The 27,319-nt window shown below is 40.8% G+C and overlaps 1 protein-coding gene across 2 annotated transcripts in view; it reads right to left on the reverse strand.

Annotated features, from left to right (window-relative positions):
• The window catches only part of LOC147016773 (thrombospondin type-1 domain-containing protein 4-like), a 174,729-nt gene that overhangs the window by 142,510 nt on the left and 4,900 nt on the right, over positions 1–27,319 (reverse strand). The window contains exons 2-4 of one of the 2 annotated variants that reach the window (XM_085845752.1): positions 18,559–18,669; positions 791–909; positions 415–475 (exon numbers count right to left, since the gene is read on the reverse strand). In XM_085845752.1, coding sequence (XP_085701878.1) covers positions 415–475; positions 791–861 — 132 coding nt within the window. In that variant the 5' untranslated portion in view covers positions 862–909; positions 18,559–18,669. The remainder of the gene's footprint in view (positions 1–414; positions 476–790; positions 910–18,558; positions 18,670–27,319) is intronic. The other variant, XM_085845751.1, reaches the window with a different exon arrangement.

Here is a 27,319-nt window from a genome sequence, read left to right on the forward strand (position 1 = left end):
CACCAAGTTTTATCATAACCCGCCCACAATATTTTGAGATATCATACAGTATATTGTCTTTGGCCCCATCTCTCAATGGTGAAAAATCACTTTCCACAAAAAATTTAATTCTCGTCTCTGGATCTGGATCTTCACCAAAATCTAATCATTTCGTCCTGGTCATACACCCAACATGTCCACCAAATTCCGTCTGAATCCATCCATAACTTTTTGAGATATCCTGCTCACAGACAAACAGACGGACAAAGAGGGGTGAAAAACATAAGCTGCATCCTCCTTTGCTGGTGAAGGTAAAAAGGAGATCAAAAAATTCCACGGCCTCTTGAATCATTTAAATTCAAAGAAAATGTCAGAGTTTTACGTATACAAATAAATATGGAGAGTGCAAATGAAGGATTGGTATTTGTAACTCACACAGTTGTTAGTCCAGATGCAGAGAAGAGAAAGAATTCCAATAACACCTACGAAGGGTTGCCTGGAAGGTAGAAATGTATCAGTCCTCTCACACCTGAGATACACCTATGCTGCAGGATGTTTCTTATGCACAATCTAATCAATAACAACTTTTTAAAAACAATACTGCACATACAAGCTGTTGTATTTCTCTCATATGGTGAAGAAGCAGATAAATTTTGAGCCGAATGCAATTTATTATTTGAGCCAACGCTGTACCGCAAAAATGGATGGATCAATCAGATGGAACGATATATTTGTGTTGTCACGAACATAAAAGTGGAATCACATCCCCAGCTGACCAAGGACTTCTCAAATCAATTTCAGATTCACTCACCTGCCACATGCACACCTCTTGTGCCAACATCTCGCTGCACTTCCAGGGAAAAGTCTGTCAAAACTTGCCATGCTGCCGTTACTTCATCCCCAACTTTACAGCCTGCCTCACATTCCCATCTGTAAAGATATTGACAGAAAACATTGAAGATAATTCTTATTTCCCAGGCATATTTAAAGAACAAAACAATCACTGTTATTTTAATTTCAGTGTGATCCATTGCCATACAAAGTTTGGCATGCCTACAAAAGAAAAGAACCATGGACTATGTGGATACTGTATGTACAGGGTGGGCCAAAAGTCACTGAAGGTTTTCTTTATTTTTATAACTTTTTTATATTTTTTATTAATTTCTTTCTTTTTATGTTTTTTTACAGACAAAGAAAACCAGGGAGATTCATTATGAATAAATTTAACAATGGACTTGTTAAGTACAGTTTTTGGTAACCATATAATTTCAAGATTTTGGAAACATTAATTGGCCTCCATGTTCACCAGATTTAACGACCAGAGATTTTTTTTTTGCTGTCAGGGTGCCTCAATGCTCACGTACAGTATATGTCAACAAGCCACAGACACTAGAGCAATTGAAAAACAACCTTTCCGAGGAAATTGCACCGATTGATCAAGGAGTTTTGTCCTCTGTAATGGATCACGTTTTGGAAAGAGCAACACTTTGCGAAGAAGCCAATGGGGGCCATTTGCAGGACATTATTTTTCACAATTAATCGAAACAAAACCAAATTCCATGAATTAAACTATAATTTGCAATTTATTTCATTAATTTTTATTTTAAAATAAAAAAGTTATATTAAAAAAAGAAAACCTTCAGTGACTTTTGGCCCAACCTGTATGATTATTGTATATATATATATATATATATATATATATATATATATATATATATATATATATATATATATATATATATATATATATATATATATATATATATATATATATACAATATACATACAGGTTGGGCCAAAAGTCACTGAAGGTTTTCTTTCATACATATATATATATATATATATATATATATATATATATATATATATATATATATATATATATATATATATATTGTTACGGTTGTGGGGTTAGATGGAAGAATTTAATAGGGAATAGCATTGTGTAGAGTTGCTTGGTCCGTGGACAAGTATAAAGCATCTCGATGTAACTAAGTTAGCGAACCTCTGAGCTTAAATGCCCCATGACACCCAAAAGTACTTATATTGCATATATATATATATATATATATATATATATATATATATATATATATGTCCTATCGGAGCTTTTCATCGTGATTTCAGATCTGACAATGTTTTTTTTCACAATACTCGTTCTGTAAAATGTAAATATTAAAAAAAAAAACCTCTTTGGGAACGCCCCTAAAAATTCTGCTGAAATCTACTGAAAGGGGCGTAACCCACATGACGTCATCTCCAGAATGACAAAGGCTGCAAGTAAATTACTCGGGTGGGTGGTCTAAGTGATTCTATTGGCTTTCTGTGCGTTTCCACATTTGATTCGTCGACTCAATTGCTTCGTTCATTTCTGCTTTAAAAAGAGATCAAACATTTGGTTTTGTATAATGGATGACATGGACTTTGATTTGTCTGGTAGCGAAGGTGAGTGTGAGAGAAATGAAGGATTTTGGTCTGAATCAGATGGAGAATTGTCGGATAACGCAGTCACGGGAGGTGAAGTTCAGGCAGCTGGAAATAGAATACGGCCTTACCAGTTCGAGCCCGAAGCAGGGCAAGCAGAGGAAACTGGCGATGAAATTCCCAGAGTTCATGATGATCGGGAGGACATCGAAGGAAGACTTGGCAATAACAACTGGTTAGACTAAATCCTATTCATAATTCAATAATGTAAATTTGACTTGCATACTGCTCGATATCAGAAATATTTTAGTGAGGTGACGTGACCAGCGTAGCGCAGCGGACATGTTGATCCGCGCCGAATGAATCGCAAGCAAGGCCAGCACATGTCATCGGCCGTATCTCTCCATGCATAAAACGAAGCAATCTCGCTGTCCAGATACGATGAAAACTTGTGTGCAGAACACACCTTGTGACACAATTGCCTGGAGTAGTCCGATAAATCTGATGTTCTGTTGCATTTTTATTTATTATATTCCTGCTGTCGTCATGTAGCGCCAGTAGGAAACAATGAAGAAAAGAGAAAAATAAAAGAAAGCTACAGCACGTCAGATTTATCTGCCTAGTCGGACGGACGATGGATTTATCAGACTAGTTTAGACTCTAGAGTTGACAAGTACCTTGTATTAGCATTTACACAATGTATAAGTCAATGTGTAAGAGTCCCGATGCTATGAGGCCGTGTAATAGGAGCATCAGGGATTTGAGGAAGCATGAAGTGAGCATTTTGTCAGATATCCAATTGGACATTTACTGTCATCATTATATTTTTATCTTGGGTGGGCACTGGGCATGGGTATTCCTGTATTGTTACTTGTTGTTTGTAAGCTTCATTGCAAGGGTATACACATGTCAACAAGAAGATTTCTTTTCTGTTGCAGTTTTCATTTCTTTGTGCAGGTCTGCTCATTATCTTTGCACTAAATTTATATATTTAGATTTAATAATTGTACTTTACATTTTAATTGCTGTAATATTTGGGGAAAATTACCATGTGCAGTCAGTATTAATTCCCTTACAGTATTGCAAAAAGTATATTCGTTTATGTGCCGGTGCAAACTGTATTATTCTGACCCACTTGTACAGCAACAAAATATACTCCTCATGTGCCTTTACAAGGCTTGTTGCCGACCCGATACCTTTGTCGATGTGTCAGAGAAGCAGGGACGTTCATTATCCTTAGCGAACCCTACCCTACCAGGCATGCAGTTGACGTTTGTGAAAACGTTGAGATTTTAAAGAACATATTGTCCTCGGTGTATAGATTTTTTTTTCCCTCTTCTTCCAAGTTCTCCCTATCCCGGGAGTTACTAATTTGCTCTTCCTCTATTCTTTTGTTCAGTTCGCTCTTCTCTTGTTCCAACTTATGGGTACTCTACTCTACTTTCCTCATTTCTTCCTGTAGTTCCTTGAATTGTCTTGACTTTTCCAACAATTCTTCCTTCCTTTGCAGCAGATATTTCTCTCCTCTTTTTATCTTCTGTTCTAGGGTTTCTCTTATCTGATTGCCTGATCTTACCTCTTCCTTCAGTTGTTACAATTCCAAATCGTGATTTTTTTGTTTCCTCTCCCACTGTCTCTCATGTTCCTCATTCTCCAATCTCGTCGTCTCTCTCAATTTTTTTCTCATCTTCGCACCTCTTTCGCATTCTTCCCTCCTCATTTCATCCATTCTCTTACCGTATTTCTTGCTAAATATCAGTTTTGTTTTCCATTCTTTTTCCAAGTTCTCCCTATCCCAGGAGTTACTAATTTGCTCCTCCTCTATTCTTTTGTTCAGTTCATTCTTCTCATGTTCCAACCTACGGGTAAACGACTCTACTTTATTTTTTTCTCCACGTTGTTCCTCGCCTGTGTTGGCCAAGTCATTTTCCAGCCCCCAAATTCGTTCCTGTGCATCGGCCAATTGTTGTGACTCCCCGTGCACATAATTTTCCTGAACCTCGTCTGCGTTCCGCAGCGCCTCGTCCAATTTAATTTGTAACTCCTCAATATAATTCCAATCACACTCCACCTGTTCCAAGGTATCCGCCAATCGTGCCTGAATCTCGTCAATGTATGCGTTGTCGTCCTGCTTAGTTTTCCATGGGGCATGCTGTGACCACGTGGTTTCGACCGATGGGCGGGAGTGCTTTCTTCGTGCTGTGCGGTTCGTTGCGCTATTCATAGTAACCCTCTCCCGCTTTGTGTCGCGCTGAGGTGGGGCCGCGCCGCCATTTTGCGACTCCATCTTTCTTTATAATTTCGAAGTTTTACTCCCGATCCGCTCAAAATAAAATCAAAGCAAATTTGGAATTTGCGAGCGATGTATTTCTTGTCTTTTTTTCCGCGCCTCTCGTAAGCAATGTTCGAGGTGCGAACCACATCAGATGTTGCTGAATCGGTGTCCTGCAATTTTATGGGGGTGGATGGGTTCTCATTCGATCCCTGAACACCAGTGTTGAGTATCGGCGACGGGGGGATTCTCGCCCCACTCCGGACACCAATTGTTATGGATTCAACGGTGGCGGGATTCGCACCCGACTCTTGACCCCAGTGTTAAGGATTCGGACGAAAGATGTCAATCACCGCCATCTCCAGGGTTATAGCGCCGGCTGGCTCGGCACAATTCTCGGGTTACGCGCCTCAGATCACGATACCAAAATACACCTGTGCCTTGCCAGCTGGGGGAATACGCCCTGGTTACAGACTGGTTTTGTCAGAGACCGAGCGAATTCTGCCAGGCTGTAACCATTTTGGTTTTATATACCAATCGAGCAAATTGTTTCTCAGCACAGCACGAACAAACCCAAAGGGGCAACTTCATACGAATCAGCCAGATTTATTGGGGACACATCGGGGAACACAAAACAAGCAAGCATGCACGACAATGTTATAATCAATCTATAACCAGGAAGCTATGGATTACGGGTTTCGAAGGGGACCCTAACGAGATAAACCTTAGACAACATGCAGACAAGACACGGACAGCATGCAGACAAGACACAGAGTACTTGGTGATGTCTCATGGACAAGAGGAAAATGTCAAAGGCACGAATGCGACTCGTGACAAGCCTATGTCGACGGATTTGAGCACCCGGCTCGAGCACGCCGCGTGGTAATATGGCGGCGTCGTCCTCCTTTTGTCGCACCGCCCACGCACGCAGCCTCAGCGCATTGAGCCCCCATAAGGTTGACGGCCCAAGACGAAAGATCTATGGTATACTCCAGCTGGCTTTCCACAAGGTCCAGCATACAAGTCCAGGCCTGGCCTCTTCACCAGGTTAGGCCAAATCGGGGTGTTGGGCTCCGCAGGCGGATCGATGTGACAACAAGAAGTGTCGAGACGTGTCGGGCCGTGCCATGAGTAAGGACAGAGGCTCCGTGGTTAGACGCTTGTTGAACCTGTCGATGACCTCATAGAGTCGATCACTGACTCACACAGCAGCCAGTTCCTCTCGAAGCAGATTGCCGACTAACCCTCAGGTTCAGTTCCTCCTACTGCCGATCACCCGACTTGACACTCCTCGTTTCTTTTTTGCCTTCCCGGCGCTCGCTCGCCTCCCAGCCGACGGCAGACAGACCTCATGCAGTCCCTTCCCTCCCTTTCTTTCGGCTCGCTCTTTACGAAAAACCGATCGCGCCACCTCGGCGCTCAGCTTCACCACCGCCTTCACGGCGCTCCTGCAGTTTCACTTCCTCTTTCTTTTGGGGCGCGGCCCTTTTTGAAGCCGACAAACTCCTCCCCCTCCCAGAGCACTGGGCGGAGACTCCTTCGGAGAGGGGAATGAAGAATAAAAACCTCTCGGTCCACCACCACTGTACGAACAATAAACAGCCTCTTACATCTCCCGACACACATGTATCATCCATTTACTGAACAACCTGGCTAAACATGCATTTAATGGGGGGTCTGGGCTAATCCTATATTTAATAACACACTAAGGGCCATTTCCACAACAATATAATGTCATCAAAAACGGGAAATGTGGTGGAAAATAAAATTTCACATTTTCAGCAAGGCAGCCACCGCCTGTTGCACCATCGAACAAAATGTCGCCAATGCAGATGAGTAGCCCTGAACTTTGTTTAAGTCGATCTCCATACAGTATTCAATGACAGTGCGAATATTGTAGAGTGCTGGCTTAAGTACTCCAATGAAACGGTTCATAAGAAACGGCTCACTTGGCACATGATTAGCAATCACCGAACCGTCATATTAAACATACACCTCCCAGAGACGCCCGGAATGTCAAATATGTCCGAATTTGACATGAATGAACACTTTTATAGGAGTCGGAACTGCTTCAAGGTTCAATTCTGGAGCTAAAATTTTGTAATTCTCCTGAGTTTAAGAGATACTTGTGGTGATCGCATGTGCGGAAATGAAATAAAGCAACGAATGCTGACATCTCCAGGCGTTTATAAGCATTACAATATACCCAGCGATTTGTAGCAATGATGAACAGGCATTCGATAATATGAGTGAGGAGAGTTTAAAAAAAAAAATTTATCGTTAAGAAATCGTTGCAGCCTGTTCCAAGTCAAGTATTGGTTGAGCAGGCCAAAAAACATGGCGGCTTCAGACCACAGCAAGGTTACCCAGGCAACGCCTTCAGACCCATGAGCGCGAGGTGGCCGAGGATCACCTGATGAAGGATATAATTAAATAAGGCCGTTAATTATCTTAAAAATGGGTGTGTTAATTAACCCAAACAACCAATCTTCACTCCTGCGCTTCCTTGGAGTATTCTTAATATGCCTGTAAAGTTTCAGGCTGCTAGGTTTTATGATTTTGGATTTATGGAGGAGACACACTGACACACACACACACACACACACACACACACACACACACACACACACACACACACACACACACACACAAATTGCCTTTTATTAATACATACATTAACTGGTAATGGGTATCAAAACAGCGTGCATGTGTAGTACGCTCCCCTGTTGGTGAAGATCCTTGCAGTAAGTGCTGATGTGGCACATCAGTTCGTGGTCACCTTTTCAGTTAAAAGTGATTTGAGATGTATATGTGCTTCAACCAGTTTTTCATACCTTTTATATTCATTTTCAAGCAAATATTGATGATGCACTCACATTCCTTTTGCAGTTAAAATATGTAGTCATACATACTTAATCCTTATGAATAATTTGTTGATACTGTACAATCATTTTGTGTCCTATTTGTAAAGTGTAAAATACCTAATTTAGTGGTGCTAACACAGGTACAGTACGCAGTCTCTTTCAATACCGTAATGTAATGCCTATATTTAAAAAAAAAAAAACCTTTAAACGTTTTACTTTCAACTTACAAATTGAGGAGAGACGGGCAGCCCATAATATCAATGACTAATGACAGCACAATGTAATGCAACAGTGTCATAGTGTATCAAGCAGCACCTGATATGAAAGCTCACTATTATTTTCAGAGCCTTCTGGACTATACAGGGTACTTATGTTTATATTTCCCTGAAATTAAACTGGAGAAATGAACTCGATAATTATGTTTCTCTTTTGAAAAGTTTTAAATTTATGAACATTTCATTTGTTCAACTTCTTTTATTAAGGTGTACAGTTAATATTATAGCACAATCATGTTTATCTGGAAATACATCTGTGTGTGTTTCAGTCATTAGTGTGTCAGTGACTCTCGTGATATTATTGAGATGTCACATTTTATTTTTGGATTTGTTATTTAAACAGTTTTTCTTTGTTTTATGTTTTTTTTAAAGTAAGCTCAATAATGCTGAATTTGGACAAAAAGCAACATATTTTGATCTTTTCTTCAGGCCTTCATTCTTCTTGTATCAGTTAACAATCATTCTTCTTGTATCCAGTTACCAACTGGATGAATTTTAGTTCCATCGACGTGCACAAAGACAAAGTCTCTTGGGTTCCCTCGAGGTTGAGCAAGGAGAGCATTGGGCCATAAAACAAGCTGACCCTGGCTTTTAAGGATGTGTTGTAAATCACATACGTTTTGTATCAACTATTTTGTATGGCTGATGATACGGTCTGATCAAGACTTGGCATCTGCTCTTGGCCAGCAAAGTCAAGATAATAATCATGTACAGTACTTGAATTTCAGTTAAACTGATTATTTTAAGATCATGTATTTGGCATTAAGAAGATTTGAAAGCTTACTCGCTTTGATACTTTGGAGGAGGAGATTAAAAAATTCTTTTTTTTTTTAAGCTTAATTAAAAAAAACTGTCCATGTATGGTTGAGCAATCCCACATTAATATTTCACATGCTCTTTTGAGTGGTGGTCTGCAATACCTCAAGGATTACCATATGCATTGCTTGATATTGTTTGTTTGGTTTTTCCATACATGATAACCCCATTTGTTGATATGTATATATTTGGCTCTGACACCCCTTCAAGTTTTGTCAACTGCTCATAACTTCATCTAACTAATGCCTGCATGGGGTTATATATCAAGTTATATTCACCAACCTTGAGTTCATCTGACTTAATGTAAAACATAACTATGATGCATCTTCAGAAAGCAGTCATATGTTACATTAAAGGTGCTACAGTAACTAGAGTGAATAATTAATAATGACAAAAGTGCATCTTTAGGCTATCGACTTCCTTCCTAGGTGAACATATGCTGTATTTTCTTAAAGCACAGGTGTTTTAACACTTTTTGAAACAAAAGAGTAAGAGGTGTTACAAGGTAAATTAAAAGTATTTAATTTGAAATGTTGGCCTATCTTAAACATTTCTAACACACAAACACATTTCTTATCGAACACACAAACACAAACACATTTCTTATCGAACACACAAACACAAACACATTTCTTATCTAACACGGCACATCGATCTCGTCATTGTGCAGTTAGTGCTTATCCTCCTACCATGTCAGTTTGAGAGTGCTATCGTGTTAAAGAGCGTTTTGAGTAGCAACGCCGATGGCCAAAAGATTGCTTGAGTACCTCCTCCATAAACCCACAAGATGTGTGGATCTGCTTGTGTTAAAGATGGCACCCCAAGTGATCCAGAAGTTGGAACACAGAAGAATTGCAAGCATCAAGGATATGGAGCATTTCACAATGTGCCACATATAGTGCTTTTACAACGAATAATAATTTCGATGGCAACTTTCTCTTTGGGAAAGTACAAGGGATGGTAAGAGTAGGTATACGAAGAAAATGTGCAAATATCTGAACAATGATCGCAATAACTGTGAAACAAATGGAATGAAGGGGGAAGGGTGGGAAAGCTGACTCAAAATCAGTTGCGTGTCTCTGCTGAGTACGATGTACATTTTATTATGTGAGACTTGTCAATGTTTACTTCTTCTTTTTTTTTGATTTTTTGTTTGTTTTTTTACAAAGATCAAAGCAATTTGAAAATGTTTTTTTTCTTTCTTTTAGAATCAAAATATTTTCCCACCAAATGTCGGATGACCTGATAATTTTTTTCTGTTCTAAAATCAAAAACACTTTATTATTCCTTTGCTTGAATGAAAAGTACATGTGCAAGACCTTGCACAACAACGATTGTTTTGGTGGTAACTCAAACCAAGACCTTTCTAGCCAACGGGCTTGTGTGCAATCATTCAGCAATCCCACGAATTTCAGTTTTGGTGGTGCTTTCATGCATGATCCGCAGCAGCTGCTTGTTTCCATTTCCTCTCAATACACTGGACAGTATATTCCCAAACTACAAAGGAATAATGATTGGTCAATCACTCACTGCGATCTTCAGCACACGGAGGTGGGGACATCCCCAAGGAAAATCTGGGAAAAACCACTCTTCATAGAGGTTGAATAACCAACTATGATAAATTGACATTCAAAACCAACACAACTCAGCAGGTTAATTCATTAGCACAACTCCTGTTCATCGAGGTGAACGTGTGAGAAGTGGGAACTTGTGATGCTTTCAACACCTTCAAAAACCTTCTGTGCTCAAATAACAGTCGAATTGCCTTTCTAACATTGCCTGGTGCTTTTTTTTTTTAGATCTGAGCACATGGTTCACTCCAAAGTATTTATGAAGTCACTCTCGAAAAGGGATGAAAATCGTTCCTGTGAGACATGTTAAATTAGCTACCTTAATAACACGCACAAAGATTGATTTCATTTTTTTTTTAAATAAAGCAAAAATATGCTTCCTAATTGAAGTATCACTCAAATTGTCTCACATTAGTTAATTTACAGCACATGATAATCTTACCCCTCTGGTGGGAATGGAGATATGTTTCTGAGTATCAGTTTGATTCCAACTATCATGTATGTACTGTTGCTGCGTACAAAAGAAGAAGAAGAAATGCTGAACCATCCATCGATTCCTGATCACCATATGAGACCTGGACTTCCTGAATTTAGTGATCCATGCTTGCCACCATCTCACTTCCTCACCTTCATCCAGAATTTTGCACAAACCACTGGATTCCTAACACCGTTACTCCCACACACTCCACGAGGAAGAATGTGTGGCACATAAAAGTAAAAGCTATGCGTTTCAAAACAAGAAGAAGAAAAAAAGAGAAGCTCATTGAGATTATTCAACTATGTGAGGCAGGAATACCAGTCATGTTTAAGTAGGAAAATATTAGGAATTGATTTTTATAACTCAAAAGATGAATGGAATGTTTTTTCAAGGATTATTGTCAATCCATATTAAAGTGATGGCTACCATAGTTATGGCTATGACTTTCAGGGAAAGGGGAAAGGGATTTGTCTCAAAAAGTGAAGCAAACACAGGGTGAAGGAAAGGAAAACGTTGAAGGAGTAATTACCCAGAGTATTTGGGGTGGGGTGGAAGGTTTGGAAATTGCAGTCATTTTAACCTCTCATTAACGATCTCCTTTCCCTTTATCCTCCCCTATCCCTCCCTTTTCCATGCTTCTCATTTAATCATTCGTCTGCCCTCCTTCGCTAGCAAAACGGCACCACAAAACTAAACTCCAAACACTGATCTCTCTTATCAAGGTAGTTCCCCCTTTGCCACGCACAGTCTGCTTATAAGGAACTTTGCTTACCCAGGACATGTCTGACGCTTGTGCTTCTCAACAACTCCTCACCAATTCTGCTGAAGATGTCCGATTTAGATACAGTGATACCAGTTATCTGACCAGGCTATGCTTTCTCCAAATCTCGACTTTTTCTCTTCTTTTTCTTTAAAATCAAAAAACTCCATTGACTTGCATTACCTTCAAGATGAAAAAAATACCTCATGAGGCTAAATATCTCCTGTGATTCTGATGGCATGAGGTCTCAAAATGTTTTTACAAGTTGGCTATTCCTACTTTCGTGATCAAAAGGGCCTTTTCTGAGAGCTGCCTGCCATTACCATTGACTGGTTGGCAATGTCATCATCCAAATTTATGGAAAAAGGACCAAAACTCAAACTAATGAACTATATACCTGTAGATCTCATTATGGATTACGTAATCACAAATTAACTCAGGGCATACCTCATTTTCAAAATTTCTGCCCGTACACCATTACTTTTGTTTCTATTCAGGAGTTTGCAATGGGCATGCTCCTTCTCCTGATTCAAAACAAAATGGAAGTCATGGACTGCAAAGAAAGTTAGAGCTCTGCTCGCCTAGATTTGCACAAATTGCATCAACAATTCACTTTACTCATGGATTTAAGACAACAATTTCTTCCATTTTCCCCTAGCTGTAGGTTTTGTAAAATACAATGCCCTCGATCTGATTGTGTTTCAGGCAAACATAAATGAACGGTAAATTCCCCTATCTTTCACTCCGTGCTATGACTACTAAATTGGGAGTCCCTTCTGCCGGCATTAGTTGGTGAATGTTAAAGATCCCATGGTGTGAAGGGTGGGTGAGCTATCCCCGGCACCATGAACAAATTCCAAATTCCTGTCCTAATCTACAGAGGGTGTTGCAACACCAGCACAGCTGCACTCTCAGCCAATGATGTCACCCTTCAGCCTTGTGCTGCATACAGAAGATGAAGACTCCTTGTGTTGAACAAAAATATACCCCTGGACATACCATCCAGGTAAAAGAAGAATTTTGAAATGGTGGCCTAAACAAGATCAAAAAATGGTCCAAAATATTGAACAAAATGTACAACCCAAATAAATGTCCTATAATTGCTCTGTTCCTTCAGAAAGTTGCACTGGCAAACTATTTCATCATAAACAGTGTGTGTAATTGGCCTTTGGAAGAATCCCAATTCCTTTAGCTCACACACCCTATACGATCAGTATATCTTCTGCAATATCACTATATATCTCTCTTTCATGACCCACGATGATATCTTCAAAAAAGTGTCTACATCCCAGGACATCCTGTCCTGGGGTGACCACTTCTCTCAAGAGATTCCCAATGCCAAATACTGGTTTGATATTCTCCTTCATGCCAAGGTCTCCCTTGGCATTGCTTATCTTACACACAAAAACTTTGTATGTAATATGATGACATGTGCTCTAATTTGGGCCAGAGCTCCAATGTCACAAGTGAAGATACTTTATTCTACTTTCAGTTGGAACTTTTGGCCATGGTTGGAATGTTCTGCCATGAAACAGTGGCCATGTACCTCATGCTGCACACTCACAAGAGGAAGGAGGACGGTGGTCTGTTGGTTCTCTTACATAAACAAGTTGAACTGTCATCAATGTGTTATGCATGGCCTCGCTCATGCCTGAGTATAACAAGGCAAAAGGCAAAGAAAAACAAGTAAACAGAAAGATTATAAACTATAAAGAGAAAGATCAGTCTTGTAGGCACATGGAATGGAGTATTACTTTCCTGACTACAAATGCCTGGAAGCAGAACTCCCTTTGGTTTTACTTAATCATTTTTCTTATAAACAAACATAAATGGAGGAAGCAGTGATATCAACATTTCATTCGAAAGACAGATGCAATACCTAGCCAATGAAATAACAGGCAGGTAGTATGTAATCACAAGTTAAGAGGACTTGCTAAGTAAATATGGCATGAACTACCATGGCAGTCTGAAGCTGTTGGGTACACCGATTGAAGTGGATCCAATGCTTTTGCCGGTTTTCCTCCAGAAAATTAACCTTTTTCATCTCTTTATTTATTGGTTTCCATCCAGTAGTTTTTCTCCTTCCCCATTCATGCGTATGTACTTTTTTGAGATTTGCTTTTGTCTCCAAACTATTTTGTTTTTTTTTAATTTTGTGTTGGCAGTAATACAGCAAGTGTAATGCATGCTGTATTTCCTGCTTGTTTGACTATTATTCTAAAGGTATCTCAACTTACACGTCTTATTCTTTGTCAATATAAAAACATCAGATGGGATGATAAACAACTACAATAGCACTCGGTAGAGCAGATACAATACTTCCGGCAGGCTTAACAGTTTACATGTTGTATCCCACTGATGGGCTGGATCTGCATCTGGACCTTAACCAAAATCGAATCCACTTGTTCTTGTGACCTACGCAACTCATCCACTAAGTTTTGTTATAATCCGTCCACAACTTTTTTGAGATATCGTGCCAAATATCATTTTTGGGCCCATCTCTCAAAGGTGAAGAATCACTGAAAAAATTCCAGTATCCGGTTCTGGGTCCAGGTCTCCACCAAAATCTGATCAATTCGTTCTCGTCACGCACCCAAGCTATCCACCAAATTTTGTCCGAAACCATCCATAACTTTTTCAGATATCTTGTTCGCAGACAGACAGGGGTGAAAACATAACCTCCATCAACCTTCGGTGGCAGACATAATCATTCCTCAACATATGCCTGTTTTTCGAGTCATGGCTTTGCCTCTTTATAACTTCACCTTTTAGTGGTAACACATGAAAAATGGATTTCTTATAACATGTCCTTGTTGTTGCTGCTGCTGCTGTCGTTTGTGTTCTCCTTCCATGTACTTTTATACAGGGAGTCAGTCAGTCCTCTTCATACGCTCATTCGACCAACGCTACATTAAAGCTTTCGAAGAACTTACACCAGTTTTTGATAAACGTGTTGTCATTTTTGCATTCACGCATTTGTGTCCGTGGCATGACAAAATAAAGTGTACAGCCAAACAGGGTACTCGGTCACCCAGCATTTCACCATAAGCAGTTGTGTGGTACATGTATGCTGTCCGGTAGTATACTGTTTTAGAGCACTGACTTTATATTTGTCCATTAAATGGTGTTTGCTCATGTTCCTCCACCTTCATTCCTTTCTCCGTCAGTCCTTCATAAGATATCCATATATACTAGAGTACCATGGTGTAATCATGTTTGTTGAAAGCCAAGCCATCTCTTTCGCACGTATGATTCATGTTCTGTATTATTTATACATTTGTTTTTTAAAGTTACGTCGTAAAAAAATTTTTTGCCAGGAATGCATCCCTCCTATGTAGCATTATTCTTATGGGAAAAATATATTCGAGTTACACTTCTTCGCTCAATGCTCGACATTGTAGCAACGCATTCTGAGCGTGAAGCGAGGACTCCCGGTATGTACGGTATTTCTATTGCTTCAAGAAATATTACCATATATAATTTTGTGTGCTCCCTTCGTATCCTTCCAAAGGGTTTAGAATGAACACACGGACGGACGCTTCTCCCTTGAGTAATAGATGTACTTTGATATTCAACAGCATTAAAGGTTGGCTTTTTGTTGCAGATGCTATCCACTGCTGTCAGTGCATATCGTCCATATATTCCTAATCGGTTTTCAAATCAATTTCAAAAAGCACATGGGATGTGATAGTAAGCCGTTATGTATAAAGTATACAGCATCATTTACTTATTACAAGTTTCCACATCAGTCTTTTGTTTTCTTTTTTTTTTTTTTACAATGATCTAAGGCTCATCGTGGAGCTCATACATCAATGGCATGCAGGCTAAAGATATTAGGCCATAAGAAAAATTACAAATAAACCTGATGGCCATAAGAAAAGAAATCCCTCGATTCTCATCATTGCCAACATTCATTTTATCCATGCATCAATAACTTTTTTGGAGTGATTGTGACATTATACTGCATTGAGTTTAAGTTTTGTGAATGCAGCATTATTAGAGTGAATGGTGAACAAATTATGAGCACATCAATCAAAAACTCAAATATTAACATGACGTAATTTCTAAAATAACGAGCTCATTGACCACCTTACCCCACGCAGTCTTGAGGAAAAGGACATGGGAAGGGTCTTCTAAAGTCGTGCTTTGCATTTCCGAGCACGATCTATATTAGCTTTGTTCGTGAACTTTGAAGAACAGGCGCGTTGGCAACCACACCAAGCCAATGTGTCAAATGGAACAGTGAAGAGCTGAACATTCTGCCAACTCTTTGTTTTTTGTATACCTTGTCGAGGCTCATATGAGAGCTCACACACAACGCACAACAAGGGGGGGGGGGCATGACACAAGAGGAGCGGGAGAGGGAAGGTCAAAACAGTGGGGAACAGAGACATTTGGAGATCTGTGGAAGGGAGAGGGATGGGTCGGGGAACATGGGGAATACAAGATGGACATTACAGGGACTTTCAGGAAGGAAAGCAGGGAATTTGACGGAGGAGGGTTTGGGGTGGATTAACGGGGGTAGAAAAGATCGAGGTTCTGGATGTGGGAAGATAAGAGGTGGTGAAACCGAGAAACTTTTTCTTCTCGGAGAAAATGATGATTTTGGAACAATCTTTGAGAAAAAGATAGACGAAACAAGCAGATCTTTTTGGACAAAGTTAGCTCTGTCATCGCATCGCTAGGTGCCACTATTTTGTCTGAATCTCATTGTTACTCCGTCCTGAAAGCATGCAGCAAAATTGATTGGAAGAGGAGGTGTACGATTTTGCTAAAGTACTGCTAAACTGAGGGTTTTGGAAGAGCAAACAAGGTGATTTGTGTTCTGGAATGTTCAAATATATAATTAAATTCAAATAAAATAAAAAAAATTTTAAAGTCTGCAGGAAAAAACAAAACAAAAAGCCATTGAAGCAGAAGCTTACGACTGCTGATGCGCCCTCTTTCACACGACCTTATTTAACTCAATTAGTTTTTCGTGCCTGTTGTTTGTATCCATTATGATGTCCCTCAAAACAGTAAGTGTCCTGTTTGGAATGACTTTCAATTTTGTTGAACTGTCAGACAGACAGAAGCGATTGCTTTACCTCACCGTACGCATGCATGCTCGGTGTGAGATTTCATACACCTTGCCAGAACATTCAAATGAAATTAAGTAGTTCCCCCAATCATAGATATAGACTGATAGACAGGCAGAGTGATTGAAACAATTGCTTAACCCCCCACTTTCCGCTCCATGCACAGGGTAGTGATATATCATTGATACACGGTGAGCGGGTGAGTGAGCATCTTCATTTATCAACTTGTGAAAAGTAAGCTGTTGCCATTGAAGAACTCGATGGCTCACATCAATTGTTGGAATATTGGAGGAGTGGAGCTTAAGAGGGCAAAATTATTTTGGAGGAGAGATATGAAAAAAAAAAGGGGCTGTTTGGGGCATGAGAAAGAGGTGCGGTGGTCAAAGTTCCACAAGTTGGTGTTCATTCATATTAATGGACAGAAACGAGAACATGTTTTTTCTTTTATTTTTTTTTTACACTGTCGAAAGGCCCATTGACTTGCATTTATGAAAAAAGGGGACTGTGTCAGGGGAGTACTGCAGTCCCGGCATAGTGGCGAGAAAGGGGAGGAATAGTAGTTAAGATTAAGACTCAAAACGTCTTTGTTTTATCAAAAAAAAATTTCAAACCCAAAAACATGATATATTCCAATAGCAGCAGCAAACTCCCCCACTGCTGGGGGGGGGGGTAGGGGGGAAATGTGTGGCATTGGCTGGAAACTACACAGAAAGGGATCAACATGTGCGTGAGTTTCGCTGAGACGGGACGCTATGTGGTTTGGGGAAAACCTTGACTCCACCTCAGATGTTGAGCAATGATAATAATCATGAGGGAAGGGAAGAAGACTGACAATTTTGCACACATAATAATATGTACTTGGACTTTTCTTTGATTCAAAGGATGGCCCGATGGTGTACGTGTAGCTACGAGGAATGACGACACGTGACACAAACATGCATTTTGTTTCCACATTGCCATCCACATTCCTTTGTGATGATCTCCTTTTGCAGTTTGTTTTTGACTCTCTTGGTAAATATGCCTTTGCAGATTTTACTGTCACATGTGCCTTTGACTTTGGTTGAGGTCTGTTAAGAGTTTACACTTTCCAGATTGTGTGCAGTATGTTCTCTATTTGTTCAATGTTTGTGCTCTGGTGTCTGCAAAGCATTTGAGGAGTATGATCATACTTTATCATATAGTTTTTTTTTTTTTTAATACAAGGGTCAAAGCTCATGGAGGAGCTGAAGTAACAGGTTCAACAAACTACCAAAGGGTATGGGGCGAGGAGTGGACATACGCAAGGATAACAGGAGGAATGACACAAACATGAGTACCAAAGGTCTGGAGAGGAACAGGTTGGGAAAGAATCAATGTGTGTAGAATATATCATGGATATCCATGCATTATCGCATGGGGTAGTGAGGGGCAGCACGTTTGAAATATTGAAGTGTGGAAGATGAGACAATGGACACAGGGAGACGATTCCACAATCACGATAATAAAGGGACGAATAAAAGCAGGTGGGCAATCAATGTAGACTTTGGGAGGGTGGGCAGATGAGTGTTTCCAGATAAATGCATGTGGCATGGGGTGTCTTTGGGAGAACAGAGATAGAAAAAGTCAGGAGAAGCAATGGCAGATTAAATTAGTGTAAAATACTGAGTCCATCAACCTGCCAATGGTGGGAGAGTGAGAGTCTGTGAGAATCTGCCTCCTGCCTTGAGATACCAATGATGCAGAAGGGCTTGTTTTCGACCACCTCAAAAGGAGCAATGTGAGAAGCAGGAACACCATCCCAGAGTGGGGAGCAATACTCCATAGAGTCAGGATGAAAGTCTTGTGCTCCGTGCAGCTAAAGAATGCCTTAGCTCTACGAAGACATGGGTGGCGATTGGCCTTGGTGAAATCAACCTCCCATCAAAGGTTGCGGCAGATAGTGAGGTAGTGAGGTGAAAGAGTTTCAGAGACTGCACCTCTTCCAGTGGCTGTCCAGAGAAATAGATTTGATAGTTTAATTGCTGATCCTTGTGGAGAGGTAGTGTGAGAGTGTGTGACTTGCCTGCATTGTATGTTACAGTATGTTCCAAGCAGCCGACCAGCAGCTTATCTTGCGCCGGTCTGAAGAAAGGCATTCAGCAGCAGCCACCCTTTAGAAGTATGATGGATTGTTCTGCACAGGGTGGAGTCATCGGCAAAATGGTAAAGTTGTTTTTTCAAGAGAATTAGACAGATTATTATTGATACATACAGTATATCAAGAAAAATGTAGGTCGTGTGATTTTCCAATCAGTTGTGGAGAGGTACATGGAGGAGCTGGGTCTTACTATGTATGGGTCTTACTCACTGGGTCTCACTACCGTCTCACCACGCTGGGTCTCAGTGTTACTGGAATTATGTTACGTCCTAAGATGCTGCCTTTTGAACTCCAACCAGAAGTGATATATCTTGGGAAAGGACACCATCAAGGACCAAATCAAATGGTTGTCAGGGATTAGTGAATTGAAGAAAAAAATAGTGCCCGAGGTCAGCTGGGCTTCATTATTTTGCTTATGATGGAGAAAAGGCTGATAGGTCCGTTGTTGAGGGTATCCAGTTGAGAACCTTCGTTATGCATCGGAGTGATGGTTGCAACATTTAAAAATGTAGGAGGTTTTCCCATCCAATAAGGACCTGTGAAAGAGAGGTTATGATTGGACTGATCGAAGCACACACAGTTCCTGAGGATTAGACCATTTATGCCATCATGATCAGTTGCAGAAAAGGTGTCAAGCTGGGTAATAAACTTCTCCACTCTGAAAGGGGAGAAGTCCACATGCTGTAAAGGTAAAATGGTTGGGTGCAGGAAAGGACCAATTAGGACTTTGACCTTTTTGAATGAAGACCGAGTTCAAGAACTCTGCCTTTTTACTTAAGTAGTCTTCAGCATGGACTCCATACTTTAACAGGGAAGGAATGGAAAGGGAATGTGTACCAGATAGACCTGACCAGCTCCCACCATGCTTTTGAGGATGGTGAGAGGCAGGAGAAATTGTATCCCAAGATGCAAAGATATTGCAGAAACAGTGGCCTGAGTGTGAACTCCTTGTTCATGCGTAGAACTTCATACATGACCATAGAACGCAATATTTAAAAAATAAAATAAAAACAAATAAATGTTCGGAAAAAGGACCTGTTAAATATTCATAGGAATCATTACTACCCTCGCCAGCGGAGAGGGCATTGCATTTTGGGTCCGTTAGTCTGTCTGTCTGTCTGTCTGTCTGTTTATTAACCTCCGCCATCGAAGATCGGAGGTTACTGTTTTCACCCCTTTCTGTTTGTTTGTTTGTTTGTTTGTTTGTGAACAGTATTACGGAAAAACTCCTCGACGGATTTCGACGAAACGTGGTGGGGGGGGGGTTAGGTATGGTCCAAGGATCATGCCATTGGATTTTGGACCTCCCCCCCCCCAAAAAAAAAATTGTTAGAGACAAAAAAATTTTTGCAACTTTTTTTCAACAAAATTTCGATTTCTTTTTTTTTGCATTTCTACATGTTTTAAGTGATTTCCAACCCCCCCCCAAATGTTGGAGAAAAGAACTATAACTCTATCAGCACTGTTGACATCATATTTAATAAATAATATATAAGGTTCACTTGAGTGACCCAGCAGTATTGGCGGCAGAGGTTTTGCACTCTACCGAGTGCTCCCTCTCTAGTTCCTTTGTTCGCACAGATTGTGAGTATGTGTATTAATTACATTAGACCCTTTAGAACCCTAAGACCCTTTAAGACCCTCCAAACTCTTTTTAACCAGAATGCCAATTAAGACCACAAAGACCCTTAAGACCCCGAAAACCCTTTAGAACCCTAAAATCCTTTGAGACCCCCAAGACTATTTAAGATCCTCTTCGACCCTTAGACTCCTTTCTCCCCTTTAGACCTCTAGACCTTCACACCTTTCAGACATTTTAATACCCTGTAGACCCCTTTAACCTTAAGAGCCATTTTAGATGTTTTCAGTCAATTCAGACCCCTTCAGACCCTTTAGACCCCTTCGACCTTTTAGACACTTTTGAGTCTTTATACCCATTTAGACCTTTTCAGACCTTTATGACTTCTTAGACCCTTGACCTTTACACATCAACAACAGGACCATTTAGACCTTTCATTTGCAATTAACGACCTTTCATTGAGTACATCCTTCCATTTATTTTCCATACAAAATACACGACGCCAAACAAGTCCTGGCAAGGATCGACAATCTCTGATTGCTCTTTCTCATTACCTTCGCATTCTGCGAAAGGTTATGTTTTGGTCGGCGTGTATTTATTACCTTCGCATTCTGCGAAAGGTTATGTTTTGGTCGGCGTGTATTTATTTATTTGTTTATTTATTTATTTGTAATCTTGTGATTCGTATAACTCAAGAAGTATTAAACCGAATTGCATGAAATTTGGTGGGATGATTGGTTATTAACCAGGAAGCATTCGATTAGATTTTGGGATCGTTCGGGTCAAAGGTCAAGGTCAAGAAAAGGTCAAAATCGTCTTTTTACGATAACACGGTCAATTTTTATTCAATTTGCATGCAACTAACGCCAAAATGTTCAGAATTCAACGCCTCATCTTGTGATATGCAATATGACACAATGACGCCCATACTCTTGTTACCGGTTAGGGGTCAAAGGTCAGGGGCGTCACGACCTTGAAAAATATGCGGTTTTTGTCATAACGCGGTCAATTCTTGTCCGCTTTACATGAACCCAGCACTAAAATGTTCAGAATTTAATGCCCAATCTTGTGGCACAATGACGTCATAACACATGTCACCGGTTGGGGTAAAATGTCGGGGGGGTCACGCCCTTGAAAAATATGCGATTTTCGGCATAACTCAGTCAATTCTTATTCGATTTGCATGAAAGCAGCATCAAACGAGATTACCTTCTCTTGTTGAAACGTTGTATTCACCGAGCTTGCGAGTGAAGACTCGCCAAAACGACGTGAGTTGATTGCTGTTTAGTCCGTAGCCCCCGAAAGTCGGGGGGGTCATGACATTATAGATATGTGGTTTGTGTCATAAGACCATTCATATGAAACCAGTTCCCCACACTCATACCAAGAACAAAAAAAAGTAGTGGCGGCGAAGGTATGCGCTCTATGAGTGCCCGTTCTAGTTTTATTTTGTTCTTCTCAGTTGCAATATTAGTGTCACAGGTATTTTTTAGTTGTTTGCTTTTATATTGAAACTAGCAGTAAATTAATAATATCATTATTATTGGTATTATCATCATCATACAAGCAGATATCCATGGAAATTCCACGTTATGTAAAATGCGACTTCAACTCCTCAACTCCCCACTCCCCAACCCCAATTCCTGAACTGCGCCCACCCCTCCCCCTAAATCCAAGCCCTCAGCTACCCCTCCCCAAGCCTCAACCCTCCTCCCAACTTTATATCCCCTATTTGGCCCACCCTACCCTAACTCTGTCTTCCCCTCTCCATTTATTTCTTCCCGTTCCTCAAAGCAAGAGGGCGTTCTTACAACAATGTATATTATTTCTTCATTACCTCATTAAAAAGTGGAATATTTAATTCTCTTTCTCCTCCCATATCAACCATCGTATTATGCCATTACCAACTTCACCTACACCTACCTCCTCATGACCTACTTTAGTACATTCCCAACTTCTCCTTCAACTTCATTCACAATCTCGATAACGGCGAGATATGTATCACAAGAACAATTATCCAAAGAACCTCAAGGTCCCCATTCTCAATCTCATGAGATATGTCCCATGGAAATTCTATGGAATTGCCACTCTCAAGTGATTGTGAGTAGCCTACTTGTGCTAATAAATGATCTTAAATTAATTATCTGCTTCCTGATGCTTCTTGTGTCTGAGATCCTGGAGAAATTACATAATAATGAAACAACATTAAATTCACAATCTCATGAGATGACATAATCTCTGTTATCGCAGAAGATGTTACAGTGTATGACGGAAGGACAGACAGACTGACGAGCATATTATTAGTTAGATTAATTATTGTATTATGTGAGGCAAATAATAATTATCCTGCTGAGTTCAGTATTTGACCTCCAGTTGTCTGGGGCCATTTGGCCCTACAGATTTTCGTCATTCACGCCGAGACATCACCATGGAATTGCCTTGGGGTAACCTCACAATTAGGCAACTGTATGTCACAGAGGATCTCTGTTGCTACTGAATCGGCACTGATGAGAACATGCTAAACTTCGCCCATGATTTACCAGATTTCGCTGACATCACATCTGTGCTCCTCACATTATTCACCGGGGCTTTCCACAGAAGGAATGCCACTTCGAGTCATAGTGGATCCTATGGTTTTGGAAAGTTGTCCACTTCTCAACCATCAAAAATTATGTAAAGGCAGCGTATTTTTAAATATAATTTTTAAACCCGAAATGTAGATCACGGGAAATTATGTCAGGGGAATTATTTTTAAGAAACAAGATCCAGCGAAAAATTATGGAACTTAGATTGACCTGTTTAGTTTAACTTCAGTTGTGGGGTAGATGTTGCAGGACAATTATGGACCAGATGACCAACCATTGAAACAAATTTAACTAATTTTAGGCAGTCTGTATGGATTTACGAAAGGGAAGTCACATCTAAGAAAAGTGTTGGAATTCCATGAAGCAGTTACTGATTTGGTGGATAAAGGAAGTGGAGTGGATGTAATGTATTTTGTCGTGTCCAGAGGGTTTAGCCTCAACCTGGACGGATGGCCAAACAGTTCTCCCTTGGAGGCCCACAGCCGAGACTCCTGGAGATTCATGCATGAGTGAGAAAGAAATGCTCAGCGCTTCACCAGGGTGGTAGCACACAGCACAGGGGTTTTACTCTCGAACCCACAATAGTAGGGCAACTTAGCTAAATATAGTATAACAATTGTGCATTTTGTGAGGAAAGCACCAAATTTGGCACACTGGTAGCCTATCATATTATCAACAGATTTGGCTATTGGGCCATCTCAAATTCAGCTGCTGATGGGTGTGGCAGCCATTTTCCACTGCCATCAAAAATTTTGAGATGGCCCAATATCCAAATCTGTTCATAATATGATAGGCTACTAGTGTGCCAAATTTGGTGCTTTCCTCCCAAAATGCACAATTGTTATGCTAAGTTGCCCCACTACAACAGAAACACGGAAACAAGCAAATTAAATTAAATGAAATGGATAATTGAATGACAGTAATCAAATACGTACAATGACAATAATTCAACTTATAATAATGAAAGAAAAACATAAGGTAATCTACAGCCGAAATTCCTGTTTGAAGCGCCCCCCGCACTCAGACACACACAGACAAGGGGTCATATAAAATAAAGAAAATAAAGAAATCCCTTTTCGTTCCTTCACTTAGCTGAGTCCAGGCAATCTTTTTGCTAAGGAAGTGTGCTCGGACCGTGTCATCACTATGCGGGTAATTACGGCCCAAAAAATGGCGGGGAGCAATTAGTGAGGCAATATTTGAAGTCAGGGCTCCCAAAGCGCGGTGTAGTTTCTTCGTCGGATGCTCTTGCCGATCCACTGCTTTGCAGAATGGTGCCGTTCCCTTCGGTGATGTACACGAGGCTTCGAGGTCCGTCTCTCATAACCAGCCAAGAGTCAATGGCCAGCGTCTTGCTCAGCATAGAGCAAATTTGGCTCGTTACGAATATGAGAATCACACAGCTATTTCGTCGTGCAGAGAGGAGAGCGAAGCAAGACCCTCTGTCCCAGTCACGTCCTTCTCACAACTACAACTGCAACCTCACTCTTCTTCATGCATCAAAGGAAATCCAGCCGTAATGCCCTGCTCTTTCGACTGCCGTAATCCGGCCTCTCTGGCTTCTGTCCCACTTCGAGCCTTCGTCTCCGACCGTGTCTGTCTCCCAGGCTCCCCGTTCTCTTGCAACGATGCACTCCGGTTTTATTTGATCGCCTCCCTCACACCGAACTCCACTCATGCGTTTGCTTCTCGCTACAAGCTGCTTCCCCATCCTCTCTGATCGCCTGCCTCCTTCGTGCTCTTCTTCTTCCTGATCACGTGACACCCATCAATCACCAGCTTCGGGGGCGTGACCTCGCACGCCATCACCCTTGGAGTCGGGGCTTCTTCCTACTTGGTCAGGCAACTCGGTTGTAATGGCAGGTGCCGTGACAAAAACGCAATTCTATCATTGCTGGTTTGCAATACAAAACATAGGGAAAAGTCACAGGGGGGCGATTACATACTGGGGGGATTTATCCTTAATCCCTATCTAATTAATACCGCACCACCCCCTGTCTGGTGACAAGTAACACTTAAGCTCACAGTTTCCCTACTTAGTTTGCATCGAGATGTTTCCTACATATCCATGCGCCAATCAACTCTATACAATCCTATCTCTCCGATGAAATTCCTCAATCTACCCCACAAACATAACAGGATCTACACTTTCAGAAAACATTTGAGAAGGTACCACATAGAATCCTGATAACTAATTTGAGGGCTTGGGGAATAGCTGGGAGTGTAGTGAGCCCGATTGGAAACTGGCTTTGTGATAGGAGACGAAGAGTGGGTCTGAGTGAGTGGGGGGATCTCAGGTTGGTAGGTCGTACGTAGTGGGGTGCCTCAGGGATCAGTAACGAGACCATTGTTGTATTTAAGTTACATCAACGATATGGACAGTGGAGCTAAGACTGTGTTTTCCAAATTGCAGATGAGATAAAGTTTAGAGGTAATGGAGATAGGAGAGAAGTGGTGTTGAAATTCAGGAAAGTCTAGATATTTTCACAGATTGGGCTAAAGGTTGGTAGAAGCAGTTTAACATGGGAAATGTAGGATGCTGGTGATGTGTAATATTCATGAAAATAGGGACTACATAATGCAAAGGGTATTATTTGAGCTTGCCACACAGGAGAAGGATCTGGGGGTGGTAATAGATAGGAAGGTAAGCAAACAGCACAGTGTGAGGCAGCTACACTACCGGTCTAAAGTTTTAGAACACCCACATTTTTCCAGTTTTTACTGAAATTCAAGCAGTTCAAGTCCAGTGAATATCCTGAAATGGTACAAAGCTAAGCGGTAAACTGGCAGAGGTTAAAAAAAGTTTAGGTTACCAAAAACTGAAAAATGATGTAAATTTCAGAGTTATTAAAAAAGGCCCTTTCAGGGAACAAGTAATGGGTTAGCAACTGCAGCTGTTCTGCCGCAGTGGAAGTAAATTAATCCTTGAAAGTTGATGCAAACAATTCCTACAGGTGTCCCAACTTTTGTTGATTAATTACAAACCCTCTGTCTGTATAAAAGCAGTGTTGGAGCAGAATGTGTTGCTGCACCCTCTGAAGCATTATTTGGACAACATTGTACTGCAGGAAGTGTTATGTTGCTATCATAATGGTGAGAAAAAGACAATTAACAACGAATGGCAGACAGACCATAATAACCCTTAAAAGTGGAGGTCATTCCTTTAGAGAAATTGCAAAGAAGCCAAGGTGTCAGTGAGTACAGTTTCCTACACAATCAAAAGGCACTTGGAAACTGGAGGAGAATCTGACAGGAAGAGGTCTGGCAGACCCAAAGCCACAACACAATCATAAGACAAGTTTCTGAGAGTCAACAGCTTGTGTGATAGGCGGCTCACAGGACAGCAGCTTCAATTCAAGCACAGCTTAACACTGGTCAAAGTTAGGAAGTCTCAGTTTCAACTGTGAAGAGAAGACTTCGAGCTGCAGGTTTGACAGGTCGAGTGGCAGTAAGAAAGCCATTGCTAAGATGGCAAAATAAGAAAAAGAGGCTTGCCTGGGACATGAAACACCGCCAGTGGACTACTGAAAACTGGACAAAGGTCTTATGGACCGACGAATAAAAATATGAAATCTTCGGTTCATCACACAGGGTTTTTGTATGCCGTCGAGTAGGCGAAAGGATGGTTCCTCAGTGTGTGACACCAACTGTCAAACATGGAGGAGGAAGCGTGATCATCTGGGGTTTTTTTGCTTGATCCAGAGTCGGCGACTTGCACAGAGTGACTGACACCCTGAACCAAAAGGGCTACCACAAGATTTTGCAGCACCATGCAATACCCTCTGGTCTACGCCTAGTTGGTCAGGGGTTCATCCTACAGCAAGTTAACGACCCAAAGCATACCTCCAGGCTATGTCAGAACTACCTTAGAAGAAAAGAACAAGACGGTAGGCTTCAAATCATGGAATGGCCAGCACAGTATCCAGGCTTAAACCCCATCGAGCTGGTTTGGGATGAACTGGACAAAAGGGTGAAAGCAAAGTAACCTACAAGTGCAACACGTTTGTGGAAACTTCTGCAACAGTGTTGGGAAGAACTTTCCGAACAATATTTGATTTCCATTGCAGAAATAATGCTACGAGCATGCTCGGCTGTTACATTTGCAAAAGGTGGCTACTTTGATGAGTCAAAATTTTTGATTAAATTTTGTTCAACAAAACGATTCCATGATTTATTTTTAATCCACAATTGCTTATTTGTTTTCTGCTTTAATTTCAGAGTACATTGAAACATTAAACTGCTTAAATTTCAATAAAAACTGGGAAAATGGGGGTGTTCTAAAACTTTTGACGGGTTGTGTACATGTAAAGCAAATAGGGTTTTCGGATGTATTCATAGGGGGATCAATTATAAATAAATAGAGGTGGTGTTAACACTGTTCAGGAATTTAGTGAGGCCACATCTAGAAAATTGTGTCGAGGTTTGGTCACATCTGTATAAGGCTGCCAAAGAGAGGGTTCAGCAAAGGGAGACAAGATCAATTCCAGGGCAAGCTAGACTGAGCTACGAGGATCGGCTGAAG

The sequence above is a fragment of the Eptatretus burgeri genome, chromosome 11 (genome assembly GCF_056783735.1).
Source record: "Eptatretus burgeri isolate ZD-2024b chromosome 11, Ebu_testis_v1, whole genome shotgun sequence".
NCBI lineage: Eukaryota > Metazoa > Chordata > Myxini > Myxiniformes > Myxinidae > Eptatretus > Eptatretus burgeri.